The 24,051-nt window shown below is 38.9% G+C and overlaps 1 protein-coding gene across 1 annotated transcript in view; it reads right to left on the reverse strand.

The window, feature by feature from the left end:
* The window catches only part of sh3rf1 (SH3 domain containing ring finger 1), a 51,436-nt gene that overhangs the window by 14,842 nt on the left and 12,543 nt on the right, over positions 1 to 24,051 (reverse strand). Inside the window, exons 3-5 of the mRNA XM_065257093.1 lie at positions 7,204 to 7,479; positions 6,460 to 6,555; positions 2,394 to 2,702 (exon numbers count right to left, since the gene is read on the reverse strand). Of these exons, the coding sequence (XP_065113165.1) occupies positions 2,394 to 2,702; positions 6,460 to 6,555; positions 7,204 to 7,479 (681 nt within the window). The remainder of the gene's footprint in view (positions 1 to 2,393; positions 2,703 to 6,459; positions 6,556 to 7,203; positions 7,480 to 24,051) is intronic.

Below are 24,051 nucleotides of genomic sequence, written 5' to 3' on the forward strand. Positions count from 1 at the left end.
GCCTGAAAAACCACCTCATCCAAGCGTAAAACTTTTTGGAGAATTATGGGAGTTCGTTAGAAATTTATGTGTTTCCATTCACTGTATTCTCAATTCGCAATGTCAATTTGCGCAATTTGAAGGTTAATGGAAATGCAGCTAGTGATGTCATGGACATACTTTCATTACTTTACAAAGCGACACCCACAACTAATGGCTTGACATGCATATTACAGCGCTACTAGTTGTTTTTGCAGATCCATGTAAAGTGATCGTCTTGACAAGGTTTTTTGAAAAATTAAAAAAATGTAAAGAAAAAACTTCTCACTTTTTAGTACACGGATGTTATGTAGTCCTACCAAGGCTGGGACGATGAATAGTGCAAATGCACATTTTTCGAATGAATAAATTTGAATGAATTATGATAAAATGCCGCCACATCCAAAAGCCAGAGAGCGTTCTCGTGCAGAAACTCCTTTTGTGCCACAGAAGAAGACCCATTACAAACGCTATTCTAGGAAATGTCTATCATCATATTTACATCGCTATTCTTCAAATGGTTTTAGGTATTTTCATGATAATAAAGAATATTTTTAATGATTATGTTTGACGAGTGTTGCTTTTTTAAATGCTCATTGTAAACGACTCAGACTCGTAATGATTTTAGATTGATAAGGACTTCCTACTGATCAAAGACCCGTAGTACACGCAAAAGCTGCGCAAGAAATACAGAATCGGAGTCTTGCGATTCAGAATCGATTTCAGACAGTTATTTTTCATGGGAAACGTGATGCATTGTTACAGCACTAAGTCCTAACAAATGATGTCATATGCTATTAAAAATGAAACTAACGGTAATTCAAGTGTAAAGTAGGGGGAAGACACATAAACAGGGATTGCATTGTCCTCTGTACATGAAACTTCAAAAACTGTTTCCGTTTAAGTACATTATTGTTGTGTAAATTTACTCTTAACTAAAAGTAGCCTAATGTGCTATTGATAATGAAACTAACTAAATGAAGCAAGTGTAAAAAAAGAAAAGCCAAATTTATTCCAAACTTTCCTAGAGCTCCACCACCCAGGAACATCGCATGCAGTGACATGTCTGTCTGCCATCTCCTTGGAGACCACACTGCTCGGCAACCAGTGAAACAGCTGTGAGTGACTGTCATTCCCGGGCTGTTGGCATAACCTCTGCCACTGATTGGTGGAGAGATTGTTTGATGTGCTGGAGCGCTGTCACGCATCAGTGATTTCAAACGCTCGGACAGCATGTTGGACTGTGTGGAATGAGGAGCGAGCGAGAGGGAGAACCGCTGACAGAATAGGAGAGAACAGTAAGCTGGTGTGGAAAAGCATCCCTCTTGAGTGTGGGTAGGATGTTGACACAATGATTTTTCCTGTCTTCTCTAACTATCATTTGCAGCTGTTTGACAAATTTCACCATTTGGTTTTTATGATACTGCTGTGCATTCCCCCAATTTCTGTCATACAACAATCCTTCTCGACAGCAGCTTTTTTTACTGAAGCCAGTCATGCTGTAGTGCACATTACCCTGTTTGTAGTTCAGAAAACAGTTTGCTCTCCAAGCTTTACATAATTACACTATCTGATCCAATTTCATCATTAGGCATAAAGGCTATCCAAAAAGCAAACCACCATAGGAGTCTCATTAATCCTTAATTTCTTATTATTCTCATTAATCCAATTTTTGGCACTGTAACTTATCCCAGAATGCAATGTGCATTACTTGATCGTTTATTTTTAGTGTGACGAATGCAGAGCAAGTCATTATTAAAGCAAGTAATTGTTTAGTTTTCCAGATGGTAAATGGACACCAAGCACATGTAACATAAGATAATGTGACAATACTGATTAAAACATTTATTGCATAATACACCTGATGTTTCACATATTCTTCATTTTTCAAATTAATGAGCAGCTATAGGTTTTACAGTACATATACTGAACTATCCCTAACACAGATAATGTTCCTCTCTCCGTCTCTCTGTGTTTAAGTGACGTGGAATTTAACTGAATGAACACCAAGGTCAAACAGCTGCCATGGTCACGCTATATTAATTAAAATATAATGCTGTGTGGAGATTCTGATGTACATGACTGAATACGAGCAGTAAACTTATCAGCCTGTGTAACCATGGCCACGGCTCTCATCCTCAGTACGTGATGATGTCCTTACCTGCACCCAGTATCAGTACTAATCTAAATATAACCCAGAGAGAGGAAGGGAGGGTTGCGTGTAAGGACATTTAGAGGTCAGCCTTAATGCTGTAATAATATTCAGAGGGAGCGCGACAGAGAGACCAACCGCCTCCTATTTCATTTCATCCCCCCTATATGCCATTTTCCCATCACAGTTGTTTTATGCACCCATGCACCCATCATTCACTCACCTGTGAAGGTGCGCTAGAGGACAAGCCTCCGCTGAGCTCTCCGATTCGGGCTGCCGCTGTGGGGTTAGAGGAGCTGATCAGAACCGGCCCGCTGATCTCCATGGAGTGTCTCTGGGGTGGAGGTGCCAGGCAAGGCTTATGGGACATCGTCAAGGAGGTGAAGGAGTGTCGCTTTTTACTATTCTTCTTCTCTCCGGGGACCTTCTGGGATCCATTGGCCTGGGGGCCCGAGGAAGAGGGACCTTCGCTGGAGTCTCCTCCACTTTCTGCCTTGTCCAGTTCTATGAGCTGTCGCGCTGCACTGTTAAACTGCGAATGAGAAGGAACGACAATGTTTTGATACACAATACTTTTGCCCCTTTGGTTACTTTCATTTAGAGCAGAGAGATGACTTAAACTGATAGAGAAAGGGGAAACGGAAAGAAACAAGTTGCAAGATTTGAGCAAACAGTGCCCACATGAGCTTAATGTGTCAGAACATATGCGGTAACTATAGACCACGAGTCATATATTTAAAATGGTATATCAAGGACTGGTGTGGTGAACAGTGTTGGAGTAACGCATTACAACTAACGCACATTACGTAATAATATTACTTTTTTGAGTAATATTCGAGTATTTTTAATGTAAATTACTTTTCAGTTTAATTAACTCAAATTAAAATTTAAATAATGTACTGAATTAAGCTGAACATATTAACGTAGAATTACACAGTGTTTTCCCAAGCGGGAACAGTTTGAGTCAGAAACAGAGATGGCAGGCCAGGGCTTGACATTTTTGCAATCATAAAAAACACCTAGAAGGCCTGAAAGAGATCAAGCCTCAGCCAAGTAAGAAAAAGTAAAGCAAAAGTAACTTAAAAGTAAAATAAGCATTACTTTCCATGAAAAGTAACTAAGTAACGCAATTAGTAACTTTTTTGGGGAGTAACTTAATATTGTAATGCATTACTTTTAAAAGTAACTTTCCCAACACTGGTGGTAAAAAGACGGAAAGCTGAGAATATAACAATGCTGAAAAATGAACAAAAAGATAAACAGAAAAAGTGAAAATCTCGAAGGAACACACACAAAAAAGAAAAACTTACCCAACTAAGCAAGTAGGAGAGTAATGGGAACATGGGCTACAATACATCGACTGTAATTCAAATTCCATTTTTTTATAAAGCACTTAATAAATAAACCATAGTGCTGTACAAACAATAGCACAATAAGAAAAGACAACTTATAAAAGATGATCACATCCGGATAGTTATAAAAGTACACAATTGTACACAACAAAATGTGATGATTCATATCATCACAGCAGACATGAGATGATATGAATGGGACTGCAGGACACGTCCTCTTTCATGTGAAACTAAAATCACAGAGAAAAAAATCTTCAGTTAATGAAAGAACGGCCCATATCGCCACGGGCCATCACCTTACTGTGTATTTAAATGAGTGATCTTTAAAATCTTTTGATCTACAGATTCATCCCTAAATGGCTGACATTTGCAAACCTCAATGCATATGCAAGAATTTGGAAGAGTCCAGTATCAATGCTATGAGGGAGATGTCCCTTACATTTATGTTGTTGTCTCATTTTTAAAATTTGCCATTACTAGAAAATGTGGATAAGATAAAACATAAGTGTCCACTGTGTGGATCTACTAACCAAAAGTGACATAACAGCAAATCTTAAGACTAAAAAAAAATAAGATCATAATGATTCACTCAGTGTGAATGGAAATGAATTCAATTCAGTTTTAGTTCAAAGACCAGCCGAACATTCACTGGATATGTTGCCCATTCTCTAATCCAGACTTTCAATACTGAACACATAAAGCCTAATAAGAGCCACATGTGGCTGATTGTATTTTCCATATCGCTCTTTGAAAACATATATAGACATCTATGATGGCAAAAAGATCTCATGCGAACAGAAAAACTACCCCCCACCGTTTTCTTTCTTTAAACACCTGATTGAATGTCACTTTAAAAGCCACTGCTATCAGAGATTACCTTCTCAAAAGCATTCATTTGGAAAAAGTCTGGTTTGGTGAAAATTGCGGTGGCTTTTGTGTCCACTCAATGCCTGTGCCCCACTCCTCCCTTATTCTCGCGCTTCACGTGAGAGAGATGCTATTCAAGCAATGCATCTCTGACAAAAGCTATTTTTGAATGTCGTTTTGTGGTTATTTTTTCCCTACAGGTTACACACGTGGCTGATAAGGAGCTTGCGCTGGCTTTGACAGGCTTCAGGTAATGTTTACACTAGTAGAGACTTTTGTTAGGAGGTATTGTGCTTTGGATGAAGAGACTGAGCAATACTCAGGCGAAGCGTGAAATTGCGACCTTCGTTATAACAGAGGTAATGCGTGTTTTTGGAAAAATGTAACATGAGGTTATGTGCATTTAAGGAAATCAGTGGCGCAAGGTATTATGTGTTGGAGTCTTGCGTCAGAATGATGAACAAGCTGATTAGGGTGCAATAAAGCTCGAATAATGGCCAACAGTTTTAAAGCTCTGAGATCGTGTGCTTTAAAAGCTTTGTGCTGTTTCAACAAGAACAGAAACAATGAAATAGTGGAGGTGAAGTACTGGCAATATTAACAAATGGCAATAAAGGGGACTTGTAAGACCTAAATCTTTAAAAGGATTTGCATAAGTGTCTCCAAGACAAAAACTGTACTTAAGGGTACATTTGCACAAAAACCAAAACATTAAATGTTAAAGGAATACTCCACTTTCATAAAAAAAATCCTGATAATTTATTCACCCCCATTTCATCCAAGATGTTTATGTCTTTCTCTGTTCAGTCAAGAAGAAATTAAGATTTGAGGAAAACATTCCAGGATTTTTCTCCATATAGTGGACTTTAGTAGACCTCAACAGTTTGCAATTTCAATGGGATCTAAATGATCCCCACCGAGGCATAATGCTGGGTTCACACCAAGCATGGTAGACGTGGCAAAAACACGCTATTCGCGCAAAGTTGGATGCTTGAACATTTTGAGTTTACTTCGCTTCGAGACATTCACGCGGAAACTTGCGTCATGAGACTCCGCACGCTTCCTGTACCGTATTTTCCGCACTATAGGGCGCACTTAAAAGCCTTTAACTTTCTCAAAAAACTTATATATGGATCAAGTAGCGCTGTCAAAATTTCTCAATATGAAAAAATGCAGCGCTTGCAGCATTATGGCTACCGTAGTCAGTAAACACGGGTACTATGCTTTCTCACAGACTGTTTCTTTTACTACACGTTTACTGAATTAGGGAAAAGTTCCCCTCCACGTTTTGAGCAAGGCTGTGAGATTTTGTTAATATGCAAATTAAAGTTTAAACAACGTTACCATGGGAGTGAACGGAGTTGTCAGAATGCTTAATAAAGTTTGACTTTATCTGACTGTTTTGTTGACATTCCCTTTAGCACAGCTCCATCTAGTAGATGCATAACGCAAACCCAGTCAAACGTTTGATTGCAGTATCTATTCTATGCGCCTTATAATCCGATGCGCCCTATATATAAAAACAGTTCTAAAATAAGTCATTAATTGAAGATGCGCCCTTTAATCCTGTGCGCCTTATAGTGCGGAAAATATGGTAATCACGTCACTACTAGAGCAAGCTCCTGATTGGTTAACGCAACGCGATTTTCTGCCAAAGTTCAGATTCGCGCGTTTCCCATTCCTTATCAGAGACTCCTTATGATCTTGTCATAAACTAAAATGCATGTGCATAGTTTCTCGAGAGAGAAAAATCACGGATAATTAGCAAACTTCTGACGTTGTGGAAAAAATACGTCAAGTGTCTTTACAGGATCTTTTTATGGTATGTGTGTGAATGCACGCAAAGCTTGCGGAAAATTTCACACATTGCAGTGTAAATGAACCAAAAATCAAACTATCCCAGATGCACTTTCTGTAATCTCTGTGTGAAAAGGGCTTTAATTTCTTCTCGACTGAACAAAAAAGACATAAACATCTTGAATGAACGGGGGTGAGAAAATGATCTGAATTTTTTTATAAAAATTGAATATTAATAGAGAAACAACACCACTTCACTAATATATGGCTCACCTCTACGTAAGATATAGGGAAGATGCCAATCTTATCTCCCAGCATTCCCTCTGCCCAATTCTCATCTACTCGACGAATTACGGTGAGGATGTCATCCTAAAGAGGCAGACAAAAATAAAATACATTACTTGCTATTCAGCAAGAAGTTGTTAAAAAATACACAAGAGGCAATTTATAAAAACACTGTAACAAAGACTTTTTTAATGAAAATCTGTCCATAACATAAATGGCTGAAGGGAAGCTTGTATGCTTATGATGCACAAAAAAATAATTTTCTGCTGTTTCCTTTTATTTACTTCATGGAATAGAATAATAAAAAACTAATTTTATATACCACAAGTATACAAGCTCCAATAAGTAGCACCATGTGGAAAAAAGTTGTCTATATGATACACCATATACGTTCTAAAGCCATTTGCTAGCTTGTCTGGACATGTTCAGAACGCCTGATATTTAGTTTATTATTCACTGCATCGTACCTTACAAAATCCCATTCATTCCTTCACATGTTCAAACTTGGCGCAGTATGTATGGATTGTATGTTGGGTTTTGCACATATGCCGTGTATGTATGTGATCGATATCATACAGCGCACACACACAGTGTTATGAGAAAGCCCTGACATTTGGAAGAATGGAGAGACTGACAAAAGGCATCTAATTAAAACTTATATGAATTTTTTATTAACTCATCAATGAAGATGTGTGTGAATAATACAAGTAGATTCTCAACAGCTGGTTTCACCTTTGAGAACGGTAGGCAGTCTTTGTCAGCCTCCTTATCTTTAAGCTCAAAGTCGTAGAGGGCTTTGCATTGTGGGGGTGGTTGTGGCAGCGGTTTGATGACCTGGACGAAGTTTGTGGGGAAGAATCCGTGAACTCCACCCATCTCTCCATGATACCAGTTCTCATCCACCTGCCGGCGCAGGATGATGATGTCCCCCTTGCTGAACTTGAGGTCTCCAGGTTCTTTGCCATCATAGTTATACAATGCCTTGGCACAGGGTAGCTGAGGGACACCCTGCAGTAAAGGGAGAGAGAATGAAAGGGTTACTAAAAGTCCACTTCACCAAAATAACTTGGATTCATGGATAATGCAAGATGAGCACTCAAAAGCACATTTATTTTTCAAACTCATGCGAGGGATGACTCAGATCAAGTGTGTGGAGCGGATGATAGTGAAAAGCGAAGGGTGCTATAATAAACCCTTTTTCTGAAATGCTTTTCAGAAGACTACACACTGCTATCTTTGGAGGCTATCACATACCATTTTAGGGCTGGGCGATATGACTCAAAAAATTATCGAGAAAATGTTTTCCATATCAGTCGATATCGATAATTATCATGATAAATAACAAATCTTTACTCCTGTCAAATTTAAAGGCAGATTTTTGCTCCTGAATGAAAATTGTAAAAACCAGACAGTTAATAATGGTTTTAAACTACTTTTTATTCAGAACATGACAAATACAAAAACTAAAATCTTGTTTTAATGCATCTGTATTAAATGTAAATCTATTTGTTATGAAATCAACACATTTCTGACACAAAAGCAGCAGACTACTGTCCCTTTAAGACACAAGACAGACTGCTTTAAGTTTCAATATACTGAGTAACAGCTGTTTATGTTCACTTAAACAAGAAAGAAAACTTAGTTCAGTGATCACGCGTGTGTTATACATATACGAGCTATACACGCTGATAAATGGATGTCAAGGGTGTCACTTTGCTGTGGGAGCGCACATACCCAAACACTATATTCACTGCAGTGGTGGATCTGCTGCTTTTCCTCAGTTTCCTGAATTTGTGAATGTCCTGTAAATATACTTTTAAAGCTGGGCGGACGTGTGCGTGCGCAAGGCGGACGCTGAATGAAAGTAAAGTATACTGCACGCACCTGTGTCTGCTGTGTTTGACGAACCCTGTTTGCGCGTCCAACATTACACACAAGAAAATGTTTCCGCGCATTTGGATTCCGTGATTCCGTCCGCGTTATCCGCATCGCGAAAATCATAGGTCTCTACTAATAAATAAATAACTTGCCTCATCTTCCACTCCTTCAAGTCTGACTGTCACTGTGATTGTAAACCAAGAGCGCGTGCCGCATCCGGAAGTGCTCGCGCAACATTACGCACAGTGCTTAAACATTATCGATCACTTATCGAACTGTCCTTATCGTTTTATCGAAAAAGTTTATATCGGTAAAATTATCGTTATCGAATTATCGCCCAGCCCTATACCATTTCATTTAATTCTGCAGACGGCCGTGCTTGAAATCAAAACGCATGAATACAGTTTTCTCCCAGCTAGACATGCAGTCAAAACATGCTCAACGCTAGCTTTTGTGCTCCATGTAAGTGCAATGATCAATTGCTGGCTTGTCTTTCAGACTGACCTTGTTGGCCTGCCTCTCAGTTTGACTGTGCTTGGTTTCTCTTTCTGTCTATCTTGCATCGTCTGTGTTGCTTAACTCATTGACTACCTTCTGGTCTGGCACTCTCAAAATGCCATGGGATATGCGAATAGAGCCACAATGCGTAGGAGCAAGTCTATTTATCAATATGTATGGAGTTTTATGGTGCAGAACCAGTCGTCTGGAACCGGTCAAAGCCTCATTCAGTGCCTGACAATGATCCACGGCTGGGGAGATGGAGGAGGCTGCAGACACAGTCCTGCCCAACTGAATGAGCCCTTTTCAGGCAGGCTGTTCAAGAGAGGGGCCCTCTGTCCAAAAGAACCCCCCTTCCCTCACCCAGCAAAAAAGCAACATAGGCTTCCTCTACAGCAGAACAGATCTCAAGTGTATAGTGAGGAGAATGGTAATCACAACACCAATGATAGAGAGACTATAAAGAAAATTTGAAAGGAAAGAATGCAGTACTAAAATTATAGAAGAAACAAAACAAGGTAGTGAGTAATAAAAAGAATGTAAGGAGGAAGTGAGCAAGGAAGGAAAGGCAGAATGTAACGAAAAAAGGAAGAAAGGAAGAAAGAAAATGAGGATGGAAGGAAAGCCAGAAAGTAATAGAAGGGAATCAAGGAAGTGAAGAAGAAAGGTAGAAGAGGCTAAAATAATGAAAGGAAACGAAGGAAGCAAGGAAGAAAGTGAGAAAGGAAGTAAGTGAGGAAAGAAAGAAGGGAGTGAGCAAGGAAGGAAAGGCAGAAGGTAACAAAAAAAGTAAGACTGAAGGAAGGAAAGCCAGAAAGGGAATGAAGGAAGAAAGAAAGAAAAAGGAAGAAAGTAATGAAAGCGAATCAAGGAAATGAGGAAGGAAGGAAGGAAGGAAGGAAGTGAAGAAGAATGGAAGAAAAGGCAGAAAATAATGAAAGGGAAGGAAGGTAGGAAGGAAGGTAGGAAGGAAGGTAGGAAGGAAGACATTGAAAAAGGAAGGAAGTGAGCAAAGCAGAAAGGAAGGAGGAAAAGGCAGAAAGTAATGAAAGGGAATCAAGGAAGTGAGGAAGGAAGGAAGTGAAGAAGAAAAGTAGAAAAGGCAGAAAACAATGAAAGGGAAGGAACGGAAGGAAGGAATGAAAGAAAGAAAGAAAGAAGTGAGGACGGAAGGAAGGAAAGGCCGAAAGTAATGAGTGAGTGAGTGAGTGAGTGAGTGAGTGAGTGAGTGAGTGAGTGAGTGAGTAAGTGAATGAAGCGGAAGTAAGGAAGGAAGGCCAAAAGTAATGAAAGGAAGAAAAAAGAAAAGTCAGAAAGTAATGAAAGGGAATAAAGGAAGGAAGGAAGGAAGGAAGGAAGTGAGTAAGGAAGCAATGGACACAATGAGAAGGAAGGGAATGAAGGAAGAAAGTGAGGAAGAAAGGAAGGAAATGACAAAATGAAGAAGGTGATTAAAGGAAGGAAGGGGATGATGGGAAGGAGGGCATGAAGGAAGAAAAGGCAGAAAGTAATGAAGGTTAATGAATAAATGAATAAAAGAATAAAAGAAAGAAGAAATAGTAAGTGAGAAAGAAAGGAAGGCCGAAAGTAATGAAAGGAAGGAGGAAGAAAAGTTAGAAAGTAATTAAAATGAATGAAGGAAGGAAGGAAAGGCCGAAAGGAAGGAATGAAGAAAGGAAGAAATAAATGAAGGTGGGAAAGGTAGAAAGTAATGAAATAATAAAAGGAATGAAGGAAGGGGCAGCTGACATTCTGTTGTGATCACAATGGAACAGACTCACTGCAGAGAGGACAGACGGCCAGCCAGACTAACTAAAGGACAAAATGACCTTTTAAAAGTCTCATCACTTCTTCAAACTTATATAAGAAACCATTTAAGAGCTAAAGTTGAAACTTACTTGCCCACCACCGTTTCCATTTGGCAAATGTATTTTTAGTTAAAGAGCTTTATTTGACGTAAAGGCTTTAAGCAAGTCCACTGACTTTAATAATCAACAACTCAAAGCTCCATTCATCTGTATACCTTTCCACTCTCTTCTTATCCCCGCTGTGGGCCTCTCTCACAGGCCGCTGTCAGCAGATTTTCCCACTCTGCTCAGCTAAGTGAAAGAGAAAGAATGAGTGCGAAGAGGTAAGGTACAAAAAACAAGGGATACTGTAAGACACGCCCGCCGACAGGGGGGGACAAACGGGTCTGTTGTCCCGGGCCCAGGGTGGGGTGGGGCCCAGAGGGGGGCCCAGAACTGGAACCTATGGAATAATTGATAAATAATAAAGAAAATATTTGATTCATTTGATTTGAAGTTCAGTACGCTCAAAATGTCCGGTCAGACTCAGCACAAGTCCGGTGCTCAGAAAAGAAAAGAAAAGAAGAAAATATAGGCCTTATAGAGGAAAATAGAATTCCTAATTATCCCCGTTAGGAATCTGTGACCGCAGATATAGTCACTGCATCGCGTGTGTTTAGAAGTCTGTGCTGTTTGCTGTGAGGTTTTTATGAGAGAAAGCACAAACTATTTAATATTTAATATGTAAAACTTGAATTTGAAATAAAACTTACCGCGGAGAAGATAATGAATTCGCTATCGTCTCTATTGCTAAGTGATGCGAAAATTATTTATTATTTCAAATCCGTTTACAAGATAAATATACATTGTGTTGTTAAACAGATGAAATTATCTTGATATAGGCTACATTCATTATGAGAAGCCTTTTCTTTTTACTGTTACACTGTAGACAGTAATATATGTAGCCTAATTTATATTAAACTCTATGGTTGTGACAGCACATTGTCCATTATCTGTTGGTTTATGTTGGTCCAGTTTAATTCAGGGTAATCCTTTAATAAAATGTAATTATAAAATATTTTATTGTTTTGTAATATTCACAGCGCACATTCTCTCAGATCGTTTTAAAACATTTTTAATTATTCTGCAAAATTCCGCATAGATTCTGCAAAAGAAATCCGCAGAAATAGAAAAAATAACTCCTTAAACAGATTCCTTACACAGCTGTACTACTCTTGCAGCAATTAAAGCAGTTCAGATTTGTTTTAAATGGCAAAATAGTTATATTTCTTTTTTTATTTACATTTTAGAGTATTTTTGTTTGTTCCAACAAGCGGTTCGCAGCCGACAGCAAGTTGACGACATGTTTGATGAATTGAACTCTCAAATCAACACTTCACTTGCCTATAATAACAACTATATAAAATATATATTTTCAGCATATCACAGTGTTAGTTTAAACGTTTATTATCAACACACACTATTTTTAAAAAGCGGAGGCAGGTTGCTCTGCTGCTTGCAGCTGCAACGGGTGCAGAAATAAAAAAATGAAAAGGGCTATAGCTACAAAACGAAACGAAATAAACATGAAACGAATAAACATGCAACCTGCCTTATCTTACAACTTCGCTATGCATATATATATATTATAGATTATGTCTTGGATGCTGTTTGCATAGATTATGCGCAGTATCCAAGGTTTTAATCAAGTCCTCCATTAATATTTTTTCTCGGTGAGCTGAAGCCCTGCTGTTAAATACGCAACAGCTGCATTGTAAATGTGTGGCTGGCTGTGCTTATAGCGGACTCGTGCTATAGGTTAAAAGTCTTATTACGTTTGTTTTGCAATCATCGTCTGTCAAAATGTTATTTTAAATAAATTGAAAAATATAAAAAGATGGAGAAGCCTATAAGCCCGAGGTCCGCCCGCGTATCAGCTGTGACGTTAAAATTGGCCGATACCCGACCTGAGGGGTGTAAAAAGGTCGGGTCGGGCTTGGGCTGAAATGCAGGGCTCTACCCTCAGTCGCATTCATTGAGAAAAATCTAATGCATGCTCATCATGAAAGCTCTTTACAAAATAATATCCCTCTGGACTTTTGGTTCAAAGGCGTGCATGTTTGGAGAAATATTGATTGAGTTTATATGTTTAGGCTACTTCAAATTTCTAAAGAGAGGAGTAATATTTATTCAATATTTAGTCCAAACACAGCATAATATTAGCTGAAGTTGTTTTACTGATATTTCCAATAGTCTGTTCATAATTCATACGTGATTATGATATTTTGTTTCAGTATACAGCGTCAGTACACTGAAACAAAATGATTCATTGAATTTAATCCGTTTTTTTTTAAGGTAAGTGGTTGCAATCAATTTATTTAAGCTACATTTAAACAAAAGTTTTATATTTTATTTTACTTTACTAATCTTTTTGTTTAAATGTAGCTTAAATAAATTGATTGCAACCACTTACCTTAAAAAATGTATTAAATTCAATGAATATTTTTTTTCAGTGTACTACATTTAAAGGTGCAGTGTGTAAATTTTAGAAGCATCTAGTGGTGAGGTTGAAAATTGCCACCAACGGCTCAATCCACTGCTCACCCCTCGCTTTTGAAACGCATAGATAAGCTACAGTAAAACATGTCATTGTCAGAGACAACTTAGTAAAAAAAGTTTGTCCTTTAAACGTTTCTGTAGAAACATGGCAGCACAAAATGGCGACCTCCACGAAAGGGGACCCTCTGTGTATGTAGATAAAAACGTCTCATTCTAATGTAATAAAAACATAACGGTTCATTATAAAAAGGTCTTTATACACCCCTGATAATATAGTTTAGTATATTATTTTGCATTTCTGTCAAGAGATCCTTCTAAAAATTACGAAAATCACCTTTAACTAAATGTTTTATACAATGTATAATATGCAATATTCGTGGGTCCTGAATCTGATAATGCCAAATCTCTTGTTACCAGTAAAAAGTAAGGGGTGGGGGGCCCTCTAAGATTATCTTGTCCCGGGCCCAGGCAAGACTGTCAGCTGGCCTGCTGTAAGACTTAAGGATAAGAAGAAATACAAAAGCCAAGACAGATCAAACTAATTTTAGGGTGGTCAGCGTGCATGAAAATAAAGGGTGCTAGGGACCGCTTGAACTGGCCCGACATGAAAGAACCACACTGTGGCTTTCATTCGGTCCAAACAAAGCAGTGAAGACATGCCTGCGTGTACCCATTTGTTCAGGTTACATGAACCTCAAAAGATTCATTCAAAAAGTAAGGCTAATCGTTGCCTCAGAGGCTTTCCAATCTCGAGATTCATCCCGGTCCAAATACTCTCAAACTGGACAGGGGAGATAAACACCTCTCTGGGCTGAATCAGTATCAGCCCGTCTCACTAAAGATCAGAAGAACGTTGCTGGATGAGACTGGATCAGACCTACAACATATTAGATGCTAATTCAAGACAGCTCAGAGCCCAGAAGACCTGAAATTATTCACTGATGCACAGCTGCTCGAAATACCCATCACTGGAGGGAAAACAACAACAGCTTTATGATGTTGAAACTCTCCCTGATGCAAAAAGAATCAGATTATAATGTTAACAAGAAACCTAAAAATACTTTACGCTCTTGGGGTCTATATTCCAGGCGTACTGATCCATGGCATCTAATTGCCAATTACTACTAATGTGTCATTTAGGCAACTTTTATTCAGAGCAGTGTACAGTACACATTTATCACTGAATATCCCAAGGAACACAATATATGATCCCTGGGATCGAACCAACAACTTTTGCACTGCCAAAGCAATGCTCTACCACCGAGCTACAATATTATCTACTTGTTACAGAAACAATCCGCACATCACTTGATGGCACAATGATGACAGCTATGTGGGATTTAATTTCCAAACTTTACACCCCAACACCCATCAGAAAATGATGCATGCCATACTTGAACTGATGATGTCGCCCACATCAGTACTACACACATGACTTTTTGTTGACTGTAACTGTTAACCTTTTTTTCTAGATAAAGTAATACCACAAATTGTATTTTTTAATTGTGTATATTATTGTTTTATTAAAGAAGCAAACAAATAAGCACAACAAATATTCATTCTACAGGGATTGATTTTCTCTTTAATATTATTGACAAATTAGGTTACTGTAGCTTTAAGACACGAGAGAGATCTTTGGTCTGTACTCGTGCTGAATGGCAGGCTGTGCTAAAGATATACATGTTGTATGTTTGATGGGAATGTGAAGAAGCGTCACGCTGCATGTTAGGACTGGAGCGCCCTCATAGAAAATACGCTTATCTTTGCAAAGGCGGAGGGAGAAATCCGAATTTGCACGTCGTACATGAGCAACGGGTTATAAAAATACTCACACGGTGTAAAAATGGTCTCAAATTGCACCCGTGTTTAGAAGCCCTATGATGAGAAAAGTAAATAGAAAGATCGGTGCATGAGATCGGCAAGTTAAGCGAGTACCAATCGAGTCATTTAATGCGATAATCGACCAATACCGATCTACAGCCGATCGATTGGAGCATCATTAGTTGAAATACGTTTAACACAGAACAGAACAACAAACAGAATATATCGAAAGCCATCCATGTGTTTTATCGCACGATTAAGCTGGCGGCAATGTTTGACGTTGTTTAGAGAAGTCAAATCTGACTATAATTTGTCACTGTGTGACAGCTAGACATGCCTAATACACCGCTAATGAGAAATGTGTAATTTAACTCTAATGAGCTCTGCCATTCATAAGCCATCAATCACTATACTCTAGTATAGACAAACATCTCTATATCACTTTGGCTCTAACAGGATAGAGAGATTAATCTAACGTCACACCATTACCGCTGTCTTTTCATCTGTCCCTCTATCCTTCCTTGTCTTCCTCCAATTCACAAAATCCATCTCATCTGCAACCTATCGTCATCCAGATCATGTTTCTGACAGGATGATAAATTAAAGTCGGCTTGGAGTCTATGCACACTTAAATTTGATGCCAATTCCGTTAAATGAGCAAAACACTCCACCAGCTGGCATGCAATAGCAAACTAACCCGGCACACACAAACTGAACGAATCAAGTTGAGAGCTACAAAGGATGTATTAAAACTCTGCACATTTCATCACCAGGGCTGTGCAAGGTTTCCTTTAGAAAAAAAATCCTACAGCCTGTTGACGTTTACAAGGGCTGTTAAAGGAGTGTGAGGAGGTGGATGGGTCAGACAGGAGACAGAGTCATGGGGGTGAGCGGGTCAGACAGGAGACTGTGTATCAGTTGGAGACGTCACGCCCACAGTCTGTTCACTGACCGCTTGATGTATACTGCGCACAAACCCAATCTGGCAAGTTTTAATCTGATTGGTGGTCTTAACCCAACTTCTGCAAGATAAAAGAAACACAGTTTCACACCTGGAAACAAAGGATTGTTTATAAGAGGTTGATAAAATACATCAATGTTTATGTCAAGTATATATCAGGGGTGTAAGAAAATATTAATACATGTGTGTATCTGGATATTTTGTTTGCCGTTACTGTATCGATTCTCAAAACGGCAGTATCATCAAGCGAGATTCATGGCTAGGTAAGTATGGAGTTAGACTACTCATTAGTACTACTCACTGACTGTTAAAACAGAAGGTACTACGTAGTATGAATATGAATAGTATAAATGAATTCGGACGTACTACACCTGCCATGTTGATTCATCATGTGACATACGTGGGCATAACAAGTTAGTCGTTGTCTGGAATGACGTTAAACTAGTACAATTTTACCACAAGGGACAGCTGTTTAATATACATTTTGAATAAAACAACGCCTCTCTTTCTTCTTTATTGGATAACTTCTCTCCCAGGGGCTAACATGGCGATGGTGATAGAAGCAAAAATTACAGTCGGATGACAGCTTTAAAGTACCAGACAGATCCAATATCGAAAATTACCTGTATTGCAGTGTGTCATGTAGCTGTCCATCAATGTAAACAATGTGCAAAGTATTTAAACCAAAAAGTGGACAATAAATAACTTTATTGGCTTCTAAGGTAGGTAGTCGACTCTGAACTGTGTTTAAGAGTTATATTATTTTTTAATCTCCCGCCTGTTGTCTGTCTATGTATTAAGGCAACGCTTCGCAAAATCTCCGCTTACAGTCTTGCCCGTGAGAAACGAAAACCCTGACCTGCCCACAGACACTTCCGCTAGTGTGTTAACATCATGTCAAGAAGACGCTATGTTTTGAGCTGTAAAGGAAAGTTTGTGTTGTTTTTCACTACCAAAGGATGAAGATGTTAAGAATCAGTGGTTAAAATTACTTTTTCAAGGCTGAATTTGCTAAACAATGGTTCAGTGCCCACTTTATTTGAAACTACATGTGTCTACTCATAACAACCTGTAAGTATGATTATTAGTTTACTGAAATGTCTTATTAGTAAGTCACATTAGCAACGCATGTTTGCTAGTTGTTTAGCTGTGGCCTGGTTAGCTTACATGAGTGTAAAATTTTAGTGTCTTTCTGCATTTTTATAACTTGGATTAATGATGAATGATGTTTATTTATGTTGGTTTTCAAACTCTTAACTCTTGTCAGCAAGTCATGTTAGCACTAGGTCAATGCATGTTGCACTATTGCTGGACTGTGCGGAGTCAGTTGACCAATAAGAGCAGAGTAGGCTACCGAAAGGTGGGGTTAAGGCAGACTAGGGCCCAATCCCATTTCTCGGTCTCACCCCTTCCCCTATGTTTTGCACATTCACATACAAAACTAAGGGGTAGGGGTAAGGGGAAGGGGTAAGACAGAGAAATGGTATTGGGCCTAAATCTTTAAACGACTTTGCACAAATCGTTTGGTGGGTCTCTGAGAAATGGAGCAATATTAAATTTATATTTTGAGAAAATGACAGTGTTTATGACCTTGCATGCATTTAAACATGTTGTTGGGGACTCCTTAACAATATTAGGAAGCTTAGAAATTGGAATTGACTGGCACTTTAAAGCAAGTATTAACTGGATAACCACAAGCAGGTCTGTACATGTCACACAAAAGGATTCTTTAAAAGAGCAAAATATACCCAAGACCTGTGTAGTTTAGTCCAATATCTGGCAAGAGTAGACAAGACAGCAGGCCACCCTTTCCACTGAAATCTTCAACCTGAACAAACACCACACTGAGTGGAGATGACGGCACTTTATTGACACAGTTGGCAAGGGCAGCGGCCATACTGTTTTCATTACAGCTACATTAAGTTGGAATTGGCTGCTAATGACTCTGTTTACGGCCACAAGAAAATGACCTGACCCGTCCCCCATCACAGTCCATTGCTAAAAACAGACTCCCACCCGCAGCTCCTGCTGAAACCCTGTACTTCTCACCCCTTTGACTAACGGGATCCCTGCAGAAACTTTAGTGGATAATGACTTTGTAAAGGATGATAGATCAGGTGTAGAGGATGCTGAGTGGGCATTTACAACCGAGGGAAGAAATGAATTGAGTCGATCCAAGGCTGAAGACTAAATAACAAAACACAAGGTCTAGCCAGCGAGAGGAAATAGATTTTCGTCTGCTGCAATGATTTGCGTCTGTCACAGACCCAATAAGAACTAAAAGCCATTCGGAGGGCAGTATGCGCTTAATGAGGAAAAGAAAGAACAGCATTCGGGTTAGATTAAAGGGAGAGAGAACAGTAAAGGGCTAATCAGGTCACAAGACTGATGTTTGCCTTCTTTTCCATCTGCATCCAACCCTTGACCTTTGAATCCAGGCAGATGAGCAGTCTGCTCCAGTGGCCAAAAGTGAATGTTTCCATGGAAACGTCTGCATGAGTACCGCAGCTCTAAGTGCGTAACACTAAAATGAGATTCTAAAGTTTCAAGGATGCCAGAAAACAACATTTGCTTTTAACAGTCTCAGGGGAAAATATAAGGATTACCATACAAAAAGTGATATCGAAAACAGGGCTCTTATTTCATTGACATATTGAAACAATATATTGGCTTACCATAAAGTAAAAACACTGACCTCACAGACACAAATCGCTTAAGTTTAACACTATATTTTGTTCATGTAGCCCAATTGGCAGAGCAATGTGATATCAGCGCAAAGCTCATTGGTTCAACACAGGGAATGCATTTTATCAGTCGCTTTGGATAAAAGCCTCTGGCAAATACATAAAATGTAAATCAATGCATGTGTGAGTGTGCCACAAAATATAAAACAAAAGAAAGCAAAAAACTGTCTGGACCACAGATGTGCACCTGGACCAACATCAGAGATGAACCTGACCAAAAAGGTTTTCTCGTCTTCTCAACGCGTTCTTTTCATCCATTCTCGATGGTTATTTCCCAGACATCTCTTTTTACCTTCATTACTCACATCAACATCCCACCCCGCTTCCACCTCATTACGACACGCACCTGTTTCACAAGCACTGACCTCTGCAAAACCTCTGATTTTCATCTGGCCATTGGGAACCGGACTACACTTTAAGGCCTCTTGGGAACTACAGCCGTTGCAGCTTGATCGAGTCAAGCTGCTTCAGACCGGTGTGCAGAGTCTCATGGGAGCTGAAGTCCTTTCATGTGATCAAAGCCGTCCTGCCAAAATGTGTGGGCAAATGAACCATGAAGCAGGCATGTGTAAAGCTAAACGTCAAAGTCAAAGCAGAGCCCTAGTTAAGAGAAAGGAAAAATACTTTTTTCATTCAATAAAACACGGAACATATGGGAGTACAGCAAAAACATTGCTGATGCGGGACGTTTCCTTAAGCTACAGATTAGTCATCAAAAAGAAAATGTTTTAACAGGGAATGGGTCTGAGCGTTACAGAGGAATCATGGGAAGGGAGCATGTGGTTTTCATGAAGGACGAATGTAATTGCTTGTATGCGTCTTTGGAAAATAGAAGCACATTTGTGCTGCCATTTCTTACATGGACGCTATGATAGCCATATTTTGTCTTAGAGCCATATGTGTCTACTTTCTTTCTCTGTCTATGTGTGTACATCTGCCTGTCCTGACCTATTTTGTATGCTAATGGCAGATGGTTTCAGGTAGATCATACCAGTTCAAAAGAAACATAACTTTACCCTCCATAGAAAAACACAGACAACTATTTCACATCCATAATTCAACCTACAACTTTCCAATAAGCCCAGCATTCAAAATAGTTGAAATATGAGAAATAAAATTACAATGGGTCTTTATATTTTTGTTACAGGTACAATTATACTAAGACTGAGAATGACTTGCATTGTAAGAACAATGACACGAACAGGGTTCCCTGACCTTGGTTAACTTCAAATTCAAGGACCTTTCAAGGACTTTCCAGGTTCAATACCCTCAAAATTAAGGACTAAATGTGGGGACACATTTCAAGTGAGAGCAAGGTTACATTGAACAAGATACATTGTTACAGTTACCTTTCGAGGGTACCTTACTGCGGTGACACTTTGGGGATGACTCCAAGGGTTAATGCGTCTGAATGCGTCTGAATCAAATTCAACCAATGGTGAGGCTTAACGACAAAGACAGGGTGACGCAGGAGCCAGGAAGTATATCGCTATCTGAAATATTGCCAAAGACGGCGTTAAAGGGATGCAGGAAGTATGGCAAGGGAGACGCAGCATCTCGTTCCCTCTCGTTCATCTCAGGGAACAAGAGTTACATACGTAACCCGAGGCGTTTTCATTTGTCAAACACAATTATGCAAAAAAGCATTTTGGTATTAATCAACATTCGCATACAGAAGATATAAGCATTTAAAGTGAACAGTTCATCACGCGTGCTTAAAAGGTCTATACTTTTTGATATTATCCTAAACTACACAGAGATTTTTTCCAGAAAACTTCTTGCATAAAATAGATTCAAGCACTTTCAATGACCTGTATCTATGCATGTATATTTTTAAAAAACTTCCCAGGGCCTTGAATTTTTCCCCCCAGATTCACAAACTTTCAAGGATCCGTGGGAACACTGACGAAAGAAAATTTTGTGACTGGTAAGGAATATGTTCGGCAGGTAAATCTGAACAATTCAAATGCTGGGAAAAATGATTTTTGAACCCTCTCAACCACTATGCCACATCACAATTTGATGTTAACATATGCATACGTTATCTTCAAGCTGTATCCTCTTGCTTTTATCCTTTGCTTCAACACACACTTTCTCTCTACTTAGCTGCAAACATTTCTGGTCTTTTTGCCCTCTTTCTCTCCGTATTCCAAAACAGCACAGAGTTGTTATAAATGTAGAAATAATGATGGAGGAGGCCGTGTGCTTGAAAGCCTGTGAAAGACATGAAGAACAGCTACTGTCTATGTGTCTGCACATTTTTGACACCGACTGAATGCAAAAGAAGGAAAGTGAGAGAGAGAGGCAATTAGCATTAGCGTTTTCCTCTCCGCAATCTCTCTCTCTCTCCTTTCAATATCCGAGATGTTTTGCTATCAGTCCCTTTCTCCTACTCCCACCCTGCTGTCAGATCCATTCATTTGACCTCTCCTCCTCTTCATACAGATTTCCTTCAGAGACTCAAACCTCCTCCAACTCGCACACATATGTCAAAACTCAAACTTCACTGTCAATGCACACGAAACCCAGAATGAAATACTGAGTTCTGCTTGCAGGATGACGAAACAAATGAAGCTTTGCTTAGTGATAAAGGAAAACTGTTAATCTTGTCATCACTTATTCACCTCCATTTATTTCCAAACCTGTAAGACTATCTTCTGCAAAAAAAAGTTAAGCTAATTAGCTTAGTTAGACATTTAGTTCCTTAGCTTAGCTTAAGCTAATGTTAAGCTAAGCTAAAAGTTAATAATTTAGCTGTTGGATAATACTGCCAAATGCAAAAACATAATGTAATGTACATTAGGGTTACACGATTACCAAATTTTCATTTTTGAGTGAACTATTCCAAAACAAGAAAAGTTTTTAATTCCAACAAACAAGCCTTGACAAATATGAATAGCACCCATACCCATCTGTTAACATATTTCTAACATTGATTAATAAACTTGGAAGTTTAAGCAAAGAAGAGTTACTTTATGACTTATATTTTATCACTATCACTCTTCAGCAGACATGATACTTCCATATTTGGAATTTAGCTTCTGATTAAGTAAATCTGTGGGGTTGTTACCATGGTGACAGAAAAATTCTTATGTCTTCAGACTGGAGTTGTTTAGAGGGGAGGAGCCGGTCAGATCAAAGCTAATAAGGTTAGTGTATCATGCTGTATTAAAGTGCTAAACACACTTGTGCACTTTAGTGTGGACAATCAACACTGAGGTCGTTCCAAACCGAGTTTCCCAAGTCAGATTAGCACTGTGTTTGTGTGTCAGAGGCAATTCCTGCTGTTGCATGCCCACACACATATCTGTCCCTCTAATCCACTTCATAGTGTTACAGTTACTGAACAGACACTTAATCACAGTCCATCATCTGTGTTTAAGAGATTGAGAGAGGGAGAGATGGAGGGAGAGAGAGAGAGAGAGAGAGAGAGAGAGAGAGAGAGAGAGAGAGAGAGAGAGAGAGAGAGAGAGAGAGAGAGAGAGAGAGAGAGAGAGAGAGAGAGAGAGAGAGAGAGAGAGAGAGAGAGAGAGAGAGAGAGAGAAAAGACAAAACACAAATGCAAAGACAGACGGACTCAAAGAAAGAAAGATGAACAGACACAAAGATGAACAAACAGATGGAAAGACAGACAACAGAAACATTGAAAGAGAGACAACAGAAAGATGGACAGACAGATGGAAAGACAGTAAAAATAACATATGAAAAGACAAACAGAAAGAAAAGAAAAGGAAAAAAGAAAGGAAGGAAGGAAGGAAGATGAAAGGAAGGACATAAGAACAAAAAAATTAAGAATAGACAGACAGACAAAAAAGAAAGAAGGGAAGGAAGGAAGGAAGGAAGGACAGACAGAAGAATGAAAAAACGAAGAAAAGACAAAGACAGACAGACAAAAGAAAGTAAGAAGGGAAGGAAGGAATGACAGAAAGAAGGGAAGGAATGAATTACAGAATGAATTACAGAAGGAAGGAAGGAAGGAAGGAACGACAGACAGAAAAACAAAAAATGAAGAATAGACAGAGAGACAGACAGACAAAAAAGAAAAAAGGGAAGGAATGAAGGAAGGAAGGAAGGAAGGAAGGAAGGACAGACAGAAGAATGAAAAAACGAAGAAAAGACAAAGACAGATAGACAGACAAAAGACAGAAAAAAGAAAGGAAGAAGGGAAGGAATAAATGACAGAAGGAAGGAAGGCAAGGAAGAAGGAAATAAAGAAGGAAGTAAGTAAAGAAAAGGACAGAAAAGACAGACAAAAGAACAAACAAAAGAAGAATAGACAAAGACATACAGACAAAAGAAAGGAAGAAGGGAAGGAAGGACAGAAGAGACAGATAGAAGAACAAAAAAATGAAGAATAGGCAAAGACAGACAGACAGACAGACAAAAGACAGAAAAAAGAAAGGAAGAAGGGAAGGAAGGAATGACAGAAAGAAGGGAAGGAAGGAATGACAGAAAGAAGGGAAGGAATGAATGACAGAAGGAAGGAAGGAAGGAACGACAGACAGAAAAACAAAAAATTAAAAATAGACAAAGACAGACAGACAAAAGACAGAAAAAGAAAGGAAGAAGGGAAGGAATAAATGACAGAAGGAAGGAAGGGCATGAAGGAAGGAAGGCAAGAAAGAAGGAAAGAAAGAAGGAAGGAAGGAAGGAAGGAAGGAAGGAAAGAAAAGGACAGAAGAGACAGAAAAAAGAAGAACAGACAAAGAAAGACAGACAAAAGAAATGAAGAAGGGAAGAAAGGAATGACGAAAGGAAGGAAAGAAGGAAAGAATGAAAGAAAAGGAAAGAAGAGACAGAAGAAAAAAGAATAGACAAAGACAGACAGACAGAAGTCAGAAAAAAGAAAGAAAGGAAGGAAGGAATGATGGATAGAAAAGAAAGACAGAAAAAACAAAAAAGTGAAGAACAGACAAAGACAAACAGACAGCCAAAAGCTAGAAAAAAGAAAGGAAGAAGTAAAGGAAGGACAGACGGACAGAAGAGACGGACAGAGAAACAAAAAAAGGAAGAATAGGCAAATACAGACAGACAAAACAGAAAAAAAAGAAAGAATGATAAAGGAAGAAGGAAGGAAGGAGGGATGGGAAGGAAAGAAGGAAGGACGGACAAAAGGCCAGAAAAAAAGAAAGACATAATGAAAGGATAGAAGAATGAAGACAGTGTAATTGAAGCAGAAGGGAAATCAGAGAGACGTCACTCAGGAGACACATGCAGATTAACTGAGATCTGTTGCCCCCTGAGGCTCAAAGCAAAACTCTTCAGTTACACACTTCACAACAGCTCAAGTAATGTGCACAGAGGGGGTGCGTGAGACAAAGCAATGCAAGAA

The sequence above is a fragment of the Paramisgurnus dabryanus genome, chromosome 12 (assembly GCF_030506205.2).
Source record: "Paramisgurnus dabryanus chromosome 12, PD_genome_1.1, whole genome shotgun sequence".
Lineage (NCBI taxonomy): Eukaryota > Metazoa > Chordata > Actinopteri > Cypriniformes > Cobitidae > Paramisgurnus > Paramisgurnus dabryanus.